This window comes from Hordeum vulgare, chromosome 5H (genome assembly GCF_904849725.1).
Source record: "Hordeum vulgare subsp. vulgare chromosome 5H, MorexV3_pseudomolecules_assembly, whole genome shotgun sequence".
Lineage (NCBI taxonomy): Eukaryota > Viridiplantae > Streptophyta > Magnoliopsida > Poales > Poaceae > Hordeum > Hordeum vulgare.
This window is the reverse complement of record NC_058522.1, coordinates 463270160-463281733: the sequence shown is the minus strand read 5'-3', so window position 1 is coordinate 463281733 and position 11574 is coordinate 463270160. Positions and strand designations below refer to the sequence as shown.

At 46.5% G+C, this 11574-nt stretch overlaps 1 protein-coding gene across 1 annotated transcript; it reads right to left on the bottom strand.

Annotated features, from left to right (window-relative positions):
* Positions 1–917: 917 nt before the first annotated feature.
* LOC123398803 (polyadenylate-binding protein RBP47-like) lies at positions 918–5094 on the bottom strand. The gene is made up of 6 exons (XM_045093257.1): positions 4549–5094; positions 2741–3194; positions 1962–2020; positions 1747–1877; positions 1517–1613; positions 918–1380 (listed from the first exon to the last, which is right to left on the bottom strand). Exons 1-6 carry the CDS (start codon positions 4942–4944, stop codon positions 1216–1218), a joined length of 1302 nt encoding a protein of 433 aa, XP_044949192.1. The 5' UTR covers positions 4945–5094; the 3' UTR covers positions 918–1215.
* Between the last annotated feature and the right edge of the window lie 6480 nt (positions 5095–11574).

Below are 11574 nucleotides of genomic sequence, written 5' to 3'. Positions count from 1 at the left end.
ATTAGGACTTCTCTAGAACACATGAACGACACATATCTCCCCTAAAAAAAAGAATGGCCACCTATCGCTCTGATACGGGTGGCGCCCCAAAAAATGTTAGCTCCAGCTCAGATGTCGATAAGACTGTAACATTCATTGCTATTTTTCACTCTTGTCTTATCAACAATTTGTTATGAAAACAGTCACCAAATGTTTGATGCCTTCTTTGTTGGATGGAAGGGAGGCATGGGTTCTCATTATTTCAAAATACAGTATAACATGCACCTGCCAGGCTATTAACACAAATAACATATAGTAGATGTAATACCCCGTGTAACAGACCCCTTCATTGCCGAAACCCTTGCATTGCGAGGAGTGCTATTTGCCCAGCTGAGGGGCTTCTCGCACGTGCTAATGGAGGTGGACTGCTTGGAGGTAGCGAACCTCTGGAATTCGCATCACAGTCCCTAATCAATTGTGATGCCTATCTTCGATGAAATCAAGGAAAGATCCTCGAGTTTTGCTTTGTTTTCAGTTCAGCATGTCACAAGAGAAGTTAATAATTCAGCTGATCTTTGTGCTAAACATGCCACCTCTCTTCCAGTTTCAGATTGTTGGTTGGAATCTCGTCATAGTTAGTACCTTTTTGGCTGATTGTAACCGAATCTCTCGTATGCACTCCTTAATTTCCCTATGAGTACATTGTTGCCACTTGTCACCGCATCCATGTCACAGCCAACCCGACTGAAATTGAGATCACTCAGTTTTCACATAAGCTTGAGTTGAGTAAAGTGAAGCTCGCTTAAACTCAGCTCAATTTCAGCTGCGGCTGCAATTAGTAATGCTCGGGCCTAGCAGCTATCCCTACTTGATCAGCTCAACATCAGTTCGAAAATCAAACACCAAAAGCCAAATGGATCAGAAAGCGCGCAGAGAGGTATTGAATAGATTATTGTTCTACCTTAATTAATATTGCAGCTCTAGGCCAAAACTTCTTTTTTTCCCTAGAACAATCCAGCTAGACGACCATGGCGATCGAGTCATTGTAGGTGCCTCAGTGGTGCTAGTTTCTTCGTAATAATAGTAATGTACTTTACATGACCAGTCACTACATCTAGCTCACCTAAGAAACCGTCGTCGTCTACCTTCTTTCCCTAGCAAGAGCTACAGCTACTGCATGCGTGCGCGCCTCGGATTGTTGTCGAGCGATGGGCGTGTGAAGTGAACCTCCTATCTTCAGCTGACCTGTTGCTGGTTCCCGTAGAGCGGGTACGCACCATAGGCGGCGGCATACATGCCCGGGTCAGGGAACGGTGCCGCGGGGTAGCCGTACCCGTTGTAGAACGGCGAGGGCGCGTAGTACATCCCGTTGTTCCACTGGTTGCCATTGTCACTCCTCAACTGCAAAGAAGAGGTGCAGTAAAGTCAGGTTCCTGAGTTATGTTGGCTGCACAATCTTTACTGTTGGGGTTGGGGTGGGGGTGGGGGTGGGGGTGGGGGTGGGTGGTGGTATGACAAGAAGAGCCCATGATAGTACCTGCTTGTTTGCTGGATTGCGACCCCATGAAAGGCGCACGGTCTGTTTCCCGATGGTGCTCCCGTTTAGCCCTTGCAATGCATCTTCTGCATTCTTTCTGTGAAAGGGGAAAACGTTGACAGCATTAATCGATCAAACTCCATCATGGTGACAGATGCAATTTAACGAAACGAAAATTGTATGTGAGGACAAACTGAAAAGTATAGAAGTGCATGGCCAATAATCCATACCTCTGAAGAAACTGCACGAACCCGCACTGTTTCCCAACTGGAATCTTCACAGAGGAAATCTCACCATACTGGGAGAAGGTTTGCTTCAGATCATCTTCACTAACATTTGGGTCAAGCCCACCGACAAATACCTATGGACAATAAAATAACGATGATAAAAGAAAAGCTATAACAATGTATATTGCATAAGTTACAGCCAATCCATCTGTACTCACAGTTGTGTTTGTCAAATCTCCGTCTGATCGAGCGGATGAACCAGTAGACCCAGAAGTACCTAAACCAACATTTTTTCAGGAAACAGAGATAAACAGTCACAGATATGCAAACAACATTAAATGATTCCTGTAGAATTTTTTATCCAAAAGAACAATGTTAATAAGCAATTCACAAGTTCTCAGATTTTATTTGACCAATCAATAATATTCTCTGGAATATGAACATATGTCATTATCACCAATACAAACCCATTTCTAAAAAGGTATAGTGCATAATAACAGCAAAGCATGAATGCAGAGCAGAAACAGTTTTGTACATGGACAGTGTCAAGTGTGAACTATATATTGAACGAATCTCCCTCCCAAACAAATTCAGAATGTAAACAAGTCCAGATGTGTGACAGAGTACAAGTGAAAATTTCAAGTTAAAGTGGCAAAGAGATGCTAAAGAGCAGGGAATTAACTAAAAGTAGTCCCACTTGGAAACTGGAACTTCTACAAATGGTTAAAATCATAATCACTGGTCTCATTGCCACCTAAATATGGAACAGTTAAGGGAGGGAACTTCCAACTTTAACCACGTTTTAAAATAATTTGAATTTCCCCATAAGTAATACAACAACCAGACTCATATATTTGCATATAGGCAGAGGGTCAGGTGGATATAGTTTCAGACTATAATTAATAGTGAAAGAACATAACCAAATCAAGGAACCTCCATTGAGTTGGGCCAACAATGAATTCAGAGCATATAGGGACTGAGAAACTTTTTAACTAACCTGAAGATTTTCTGGGAGTTGCAGGGCCAATCCTCATGGGCCTAGTTGAGCAATACACTCCGTTCATCTCGGTCATGGCGTTTGTCTTCTCACTATCATCTCCAAAACGCACAAAGCCATAGCCCTTTGATCTACCAGTGTTAGCATCAATAACAACTTTTGCACCTTTGACAGAGGAGTACCTGCTGGAGAAAGTCTCTAGCAATGCAGTATCATTGACATCAGAGGCAAGATCGCCTACAAATATGGAATGATCTGAAGCAATGTCTGAACGCCTATCACCCATGCTAAATGATGCCCAGTTTATCCTAAAAGGCTGGTCAGTATTTGGCATTATATGCCCAGCAAAACCATCAAGTACTTTTTCAGCTGCAGCATGACTGTAGAACTCTACAAATCCATATCCTTCTGACTGTCCGGTTTGCTTATTACGAATAACCTTGATCGCGACAACCTACATCATATTCATATACATATTAGTACGAGTTTGAGCTTGGATAATAAGAATTGTAAATTGCGTAAGAAGACACGTTGCAATGCAGTCACCACACATATATATTCTGCAACTGGCTGGTGAAACAGTTCAAAATTCAAAATTCCAGTTGTCCTGGAGGTGACAATGTTAGTGGAAACGGAAGTGCTAAAAACTGGACAGTTCGAAATTCCAGTTGTCAAGACAATGGCTGGTGAAACAGCCCAGTAAAAAGTATTGTATTGTTTAAGGGTGGTAAAAACGATAAGCTTTTTTGTCCATATGTAAACCCCATGTTTCACCAAGTCTTTCTCCATTGTCCTGTAGGTGACCATGTTAGTGGAAATGGAAGTGCAGCGAAGATAGACGATACATGAAGCTGGAACATATAAAGGATCATTTGTAAGCTCAGCTTGATGACATTTTTACTATGTTGGCGTACACAAAAAAGGGAATAGCAGAAGGTGCTACTTCCATTCAAGCAAAAACCCTCTTTTTTTAAAATCAGAATAGTTGCATAATCAAAGCTCACTTCTCCTGAAGTGTAAAGCCCTAACTGGTTTTGAACGTAGTTCGAGAAAATTAATGTAAATGTTCTCCTCTTCTGCCAAGCAGTAGTAGTAGATCGGCTAGTTTCTAGACAGAAGAAGCACCCCAATCCCCAGCACTGCCAGGCTAGAAACGGACCAATGAGGGACGAAACAGATGTACGGCTATGGTGCGCCAGGAATCCTGCCGTTACGAGGTAGGCAAGCTGGCACATCAGACCAAGAGCTAGCAGCGTATCCCAACCCATGACCAGCACAGGAAAGGGTGGGCATCTTGGCTTGCCTCAGCCAATCTAGGGGACTGCGAGTTTCCAGTTCCAGGCCGCAGATCCACGCCCTCCCTGGTTGCCCAGCGGTTGCTCGCCCGTTTCCTCTTTCCGCACGCACAGTGACCCAATCATTTGTACTCCTGCATCCTGCGCTGCGCACCGCAGGCCTGCCTCTGCCTGCAGCTAGCTATAGGCTCTGCCCGGTCTTTCTTAAGATCCGCCATTCTCTCTCTCTCTCCGACCTCGCGTGACTCGAGAGACGAATCGCGCTTCGGGGAACCTGTCGCCGCCTGCCGCGTCAAGATGCCATTTTTCGTGGAATTTAACCGCGCATTTAGTGGTGAGTATATCTGACGGGCTTGTCACATCCATGGAAAGGGTTCCTAGTCAGTGGGGTATGCGAAAGGGAGACGGTGTGTGTCTCTTTTTGGCAGCTCTGGCTCGGGGGCGGCGTGAGATCTGGGGTCGTGGGGAGGGGGCGGAAGGGAAGGGGAGGGAGGCGGGGCGTGCTCTGCTCACCTCGCCGGTGTAGCCGAAGCAGGTGTGGAGGTAGTTCTCGTCCATCCAGTAATGGAGGTCGCCGACCCAGATGGTCTTGTTCTCCTCCTGGCCGGGCTGCGCGGCGGGGGCGGGGGAGCCCATGGCGACGCCGACGCGCGGCTGCAGCGGCGGGGGCGGCGGCGCGACGGCGTGGAACGGCACGAAGTGCGGCGCGAACTGGTGGGGCGGCGCCGGCGCCATCTGGTGCGGCACCACCATGGCCGCGGCGCCCGGCGGCGCGAACGGCATGGCCACCCAATGGGGCTGCGGCGCCAGCGCCGCCACCGCCGGGAGCGGCGCCGCCCCCACCTGCTGCTGCTGCTTCTGCACCTCGCCCCCGCCGTTCGCCGCCGCTGCCACCGTCGCCGCCTGCATGGTCACCCCGAAACCAAACCTCTCCGCGCTCGCTCGCGCGTGCCCGGTCGCCTCCGACGGAGATGATAATCTGGAGGCGAGGCGAGGAGAGGGAGGGTGGAGGAGGGAGGGAGGAAGGAGGAGCAGTAGCAGGAGCTCGCGGCAGGGGGGAGAGGGAGGTGGCTAAATAAAGCACGCGGCGGCGGAGGATATGGGGGCGCGCGGGCCGTCGGATGGCGCGCGTGGAGGCGCCCCTGGCCGTCCGCTCCCCGGCCTTGACCGGATCCACGTCCGTGTCGGCCCGACCCAGCCAGCCCCCGCGGGTTACACGTAGAGTCGTTTCTCACTTTCGGGTTAAGTCCGGGCGCGGATGCGGATGCAACATCAGTTAATTAATTACCCCTAGTCACAATCATATGGTAAGTATGTAAGTAATGATTTTTTTTTTGGTAATCCTGCTCTGTTGTTGTGGTGAAGCAGATCCATGTATCCTGGCTGGTCAACAGTGCATGGAACCTATTCCTAAATATAGGTTTGACTCGGGAGGTTTCACGGCCGAGCTGTGCCGTGCCTCTGCATGGTCGGTTACGTTGGTTGTGCCATGCTGGTAATTAGGTAGCTAGGCTGGTCCAACTCTGCGCTTGCTGCGGGGTTACTAAAATAGATAGTCTCTACAACTACTCTGGTGCTCAGTTTAACCTACATTTTCTGCGCTCTCACAACTAACTTGAGCACGCACGCACTTGACTGCAGTACCTAAACTTGGCAATATGCATGTTGTGGAAGGCTCCCAACTTCGCGGTGGAGCAGAGCGGTGCCCAGTTCATTTTTCAGGAGGAGCTGTTATACCGCTCCTTATTTTCAGGTTGAGCGAAGCGGAGTCGTGGGAGTAACCTGTTGCCGAACATGCCTTTCATGTCTTCATAGATCACGTTTTAGGACTAACACGTTCTATGGAAGAGTTGATTATCAACAGAATTGCAACTCGATCAACTAATCACCATCTGGGCTAAACCCCAATCGACTATGCTTGCCTAGTTTGAGGACAAGATATCTTGGACCCTTACTGCAAACTCTGTATACTCTGCCCGATTTGTGTATGATGCTCAATTCTACGGTCGGATCATGAACCCTCGGCTGCAGAAGGTTTGGGATGTCAAAGCGGACGGCAAGATTAAATTTTACCTTTGGTTGATTCTGCAAAACAGAGTGTGGACATCCGATCGCCTGGCCGTGCGCGGCTGGCCTCATGATGGTCTCTGCTACCTCTGCGACCAAGAGGAGGAATCAGTTAATCACCTACTGCTAAAGTGCCCTTTCGCCAAGGAAGTTTGGTTCTCCTTCAACTCCTCGCACCCCTCAAGCTCCAATGTTGTATTATACTCTCCTTCTCTTGCTGGTTCGTGGAGAAATTTCTCTAGGAATATCAAGAACAAAGAAGAGAAAGTGAAAGTCACAATGGATGTGTACGCAGTTTCGCATTTCTGGAAGGAGAGGAACAATAGGATTTTCGAGGGGATGAAGGCCATGTTGGAAATATGCCCTAGAGGCAATGATAAATAGTTATTATTATATTTCCTGTTTAAAGATAATCGTTTATTATCCATGCTATAATTGTATTGAATGAAAACATAGATACATGTGTGGATACATAGACACAGCAATGTCCCTAGTTGGCTAGCCAGTTGATCAAGGATAGTCAAGGTTTTCTGGCTATGTGCAAAGTGTTGTTGCTTGATAACTGGATCACATCATTAGGAGAATCATGTGATGGACTAGACCCAAACTATGAACGTAGCATATTGATCGTGTCGTTTTATTGCTATAGTTTTCTGCGTGTCAAGTATTTGTTCCTATGACCATGAGATCATATAACTCACTCGCATCGGAGAAATGCCTTGTGTGTATCAAACGTCATAACGTAACTGGGTGACTATAAAGATGCTCTACAGGTATCTCCGAAGGTGTCCGTTGAGTTACTATGGATCAAGACTGGGACTTGTCACTCCGTATGATGGAGAGGTATCTCGGGGCCCACTCGGTAATACAACATCACACACAAGCCTTGCAAGCAATGTGACTAAGTGTAAGTCACGGGATCTTGTATTACGGAAACGAGTAAAGAGACTTGCCGGTAACGAGATTGAAATAGGTATGCGGATACCGACAATCGAATCTCGGAAAGTAACATACCGAAGGACAAAAGGAATGACTTACGGGATTATATGAATCCTTGACACTGAGGTTCAACCGATAAGTTATTCGGATAATATGTAGGATCCAATATGGGCATCCAAGTCCCTCTATTGGATATTGACCGAGGATTATCTCAGGTCATGTCTACATAGTTCTCGAACCCGCAGGGTCTGCACACTTAAGGTTCGGCGATGTTTTAGTATAGTTGAGTTATATGTGTGGTTACCGAATGTTGTTAGGAGTCCCGGATGAGATTACAGACGTCATGAAGGTTTCCGGAATGGTCGGGAGAGGAAGATTGATATATAGGATGACTTCATTTGGTTACCGGAAAGTTTTCGGGCATTACCGGGAATGTACCGGGAGTGGCGAATGGGTTCCGGAAGTTCACCGGGAGGGGGGCAACCCTCCCGGGGAAGCCCAAAGGACTTATGGGTGTCGCACCAGCCCTTAGTGGGCTGGTGGGACAGCCCAATAAGGCCTATGCGCCATAAGAAAAAAACCAAAGAAAGAAAAAAAAAAGGTGGGAAGGAAGAGAAGGACTCCACTTTCCAATCCTATTTTGAGTAGGATTGGGCTGGCGCACCTTGGGGGCTTGGCCCTCAAGGCAAGCCTCCCCTCCCCTCCTCCTATATATACTGGTGTTTTAGGGCTGATTTGAGACAACTTTTGCCACGGCAGCCCGACCACAAACACCACGGTTTTTCCTCTAGATCGTATTTCTGTGGAGCTCGGGAGAAGCCCTGCAAGAGTAGATCCTTCACCCCACCGGAGTGCTGTCACGATGTCGGAGAACTCATATAATTCTCCGTCCTGCTTGCTGGATCAAGAAGGCCGAGATCATCGTCGAGCTGTACGTGGAGGTGCCGTCCGTTCGGCACTAGATCGGAGCGGATCGTGGGACGGATCACGGGACGGTTCGTGGGACGATTCGCGGGGCGGATCGAGGGACGTGAGGACGTTCCACTACATCAACCACGTTTCTTAACGCTTCCTGCTGTGCGATCTACAAGGGTACGTAGATCTAAATCTCGTCTCGTAGATGGACATCACCATGATAGGTCTTCGTGTGCGTAGGAAATTTTTTGTTTCCCATGCAACGTTCTCCAACAGTGGCATCCTGAGCTAGGTTCATGCGTAGATGTAATCTCGAGTAGAACACAAAGGGTTTTGTGGACGGTGATGTTCGATTTGCTGCCCTCCTTGGTCTTTTCTCGATTCGGCGGTATTGTTGGATTGAAGCGGCCCGGACCGACATTATTCGTACGCTTACGAAAGACTCGTTTCATCGCTCGACATGCAACCTCGTTGCATAAAGATGAGTGGCGGGTGTCGATTTCTTCAACTTTAGTTGAATTGGTTTTGACCGAGGCGGTCCTTGGAGAGGTTAAATAGCAATTTGCACATCTCTGTTGTGGTTTTTGCGTAAGTAAGATGCGATCTACTAGATACCCATAGCAGCCACGTAAAACTTGCAGCAACAATTAGAGGACGTCTAACTTGTTTTTGCAGGGTATGCTTGTGATATGATATGGCCAATGACGTGATGTGATATATCGGATGTATGAGATGATCATGTTGTAATAGTTAATATCGACTTGCACGTTGATGGTACGGCAACCGGCAGGAACCATAGGGTTGTATTTAAACTAACGTTTGTGTTTGCAGATGCGTTTACTATATTGCTAGGACGTAGCTTTAGTAGTAATAGCATAAGTAGCACAACAACCCCGATGGCGACACGTTGATGGAGATCATGATTATGGAGATCATGGTGTGGCGCCGGTGACAAGAAGATCGTGCCGATGCTTTGGTGATGGAGATCAAGAAACACATGATGATGGCCATATCATGTCACTTATGAATTGCATGTGATGTTAATCCTTTTAAGCACCTTATTTTGCTTAGAACGACGGTAGCATTATGAGGTGATATCTCACTTAAATTTCAAGACGAAATTGTGTTCTCCCCGACTGTGCACCGTTGTTACAGTTCGTCGTTTCGAGACACCACATGATGATCGGGTGTGATAGACTCAACGTTCACATACAACGGGTGCAAAACAGTTGCACACGCAGAACACTCGGGTTAAGCTTGACGAGCCTAGCATGTGCAAACATGGCCTCGGAACACATGATATCGAAAGGTTGAGCATGAATCATATAGTTGATATGATTAACATAGGGATGCTTACCACTGAAACTATCCTCAACTCACGTGATGATCGGACTTGAGCTAGTAAAATTGGATCATGTACCACTCAAATGACTAGAGAGATGTACTTTTTGAGCGGGAGTTTAGCAAGTAATTTGATTAGTTAAACTCTAATTATCTTGAACATAGTCTAAGTCCACTTTGAAAATATTTGTGTTGTTGATCAATGGCTCACGCGACAGTTAGCCTGAATTTTAATACGTTCCTAGAGAAAGCTAAGTTGAAAGATGATGGAAGCAACTTTGTAGACTCGGCTCGTAATCTTAAGTTGCTCCTGCAAGCTGGGAAGAAGGATTATATCCTTAATGCTGCGCTAGGAGATGAACCACCCGCCGCGGCTGACCAAGATGCTAAGAACGCTTGGTTAGCACGCAAGGAGGACTACTCAGTAGTTCAATGTGTAGTCTTGTATGGCTTAGAGCCGGGACTTCAACGTCACTTTGAGCGTCATGGAGCATATGAGATGTTCCAGGAGTTGAAGTTTATCTTTCAGAAGAACCCCCGGGTCGAGAGGTATGAGACCTCCGATAAATTATATGCTTGCAAGATGGAGGAGAATTCGTGTGTCAGTGAACATGTGCTCAAAATGTGTGGGTACTAAAACCGTCTAGCTGAGCTGGGGATTGAACACCCGCAAGAGGCTATCACTGACAGAATTCTTCAATCACTGCCACCAAGCTATAAGAGCTTTGTGTTGAACTATAACATGCAAGGGATGAACAAGTCACCCGGCGAGCTTTTCGCTATGCTGAAAGTCGCAGAGTCAGAACTCCGTAAAGAGCATCAAGTGTTGATGGTGAATAAGACCACTAGTTTCAAGAGAAACGGCAAAGGAAAGAAGGGTAATTCAAGAAGAGCGGCAAGCCTGTTGCCAATCCGACGAAGAAACCCAAAACTGGACCTAAGCCTGAAACGGAGTGCTATTATTGCAAGGGTATGGGTCACTGGAAGCGCAACTGCCCCAAGTATCTGGCTGATAAGAAGGCGTCCAAGGAAAAATCAGGTATATTCGATATACATGTTATTGATGTGTACTTAACCAGCTCTCGTAGTAGTGCCTGGGTATTCGATACCGGTTCTGTTGCTCATATTTGCAACTCGAAACAGGAACTGCGGAATAAGCGAAGGCTGGCGAAGGATGAAGTGACGATGCGCGTGGGAAATGGTTCCATGGTTGATGCAATCGCCGTCGGCACAGTTTCACTTCACTTACCATCAAGATTAGTTATGAACTTAAATAAATATTATTTAGTGACTGCGTTAAGCATGAACATTATATCTGGATCTTGTTTATTGCGAGACGGTTACTCGTTTAAGTCAGAGAATAATGGTTGATCTATTTCTATGATTATTATCTTTTATGGTCATGCACCCAATGTGAGAGGATTGTTCATATTGAATCTTGATAGTGATAATACACATATACATAACATTGAGACCAAAAGAGTTAGAGTTAACAATGATAGCGCCATGTTTTTATGGCACTGCCGCTTAGGTCACATTGGTGTAAAGCGCATGAAGAAACTCCATACTGATGGACTTTTGGAGTCACTTGACTTTGATTCACTTGACACGTGCGAACCATGCCTCATGGGCAAGATGACTAAGACTCCATTCTCCGGAACAATGAAGCGTGCAAGTGACTTGTTGGAAATCATACATACCGATGTGTGTGGTCCGATGAGTGTAGAGGCGCGCGACGGATATCGTTATTTTCTCACCTTCACCGACGATTTGAGTAGATATGGTTATGTCTACTTAATGAAGCACAAATCTGAGACGTTTGAAAAGTTCAAGCAATTTCAGAGTGAAGTCAAAAATCATCATAACAAGAAGATCAAGTTCCTACGGTCTGATCGTGGGTGTGAATATCTGAGTTTCGAGTTTGGTGCTCACTTAAGACAATGTGGAATTGTTTCACAGTTAACACCGCCTGGAACACCACAGCGTAATGGTGTGTCCGAACGTCGTAATCGTACTTTATTAGAGATGGTGCGATCTATGATGTCTCTTACCGATTTGCCATTTTATCGTTTTGGGGGTATGCATTAGACACAACTGCATTCACTTTAAATAGGGCACCATCAAAATCCGTTGAGACGACGCCATACGAACTGTGGTATGGCAAAAGACCAAAGTTGTCGTTTCTTAAAGTTTGGGGATGTGATGCTTATGTCAAAATGCTTCATCCTGAAAAGCTGGAACCCAAAGCGGAAAGGTGCGTTTTCATAGGTTACCCAA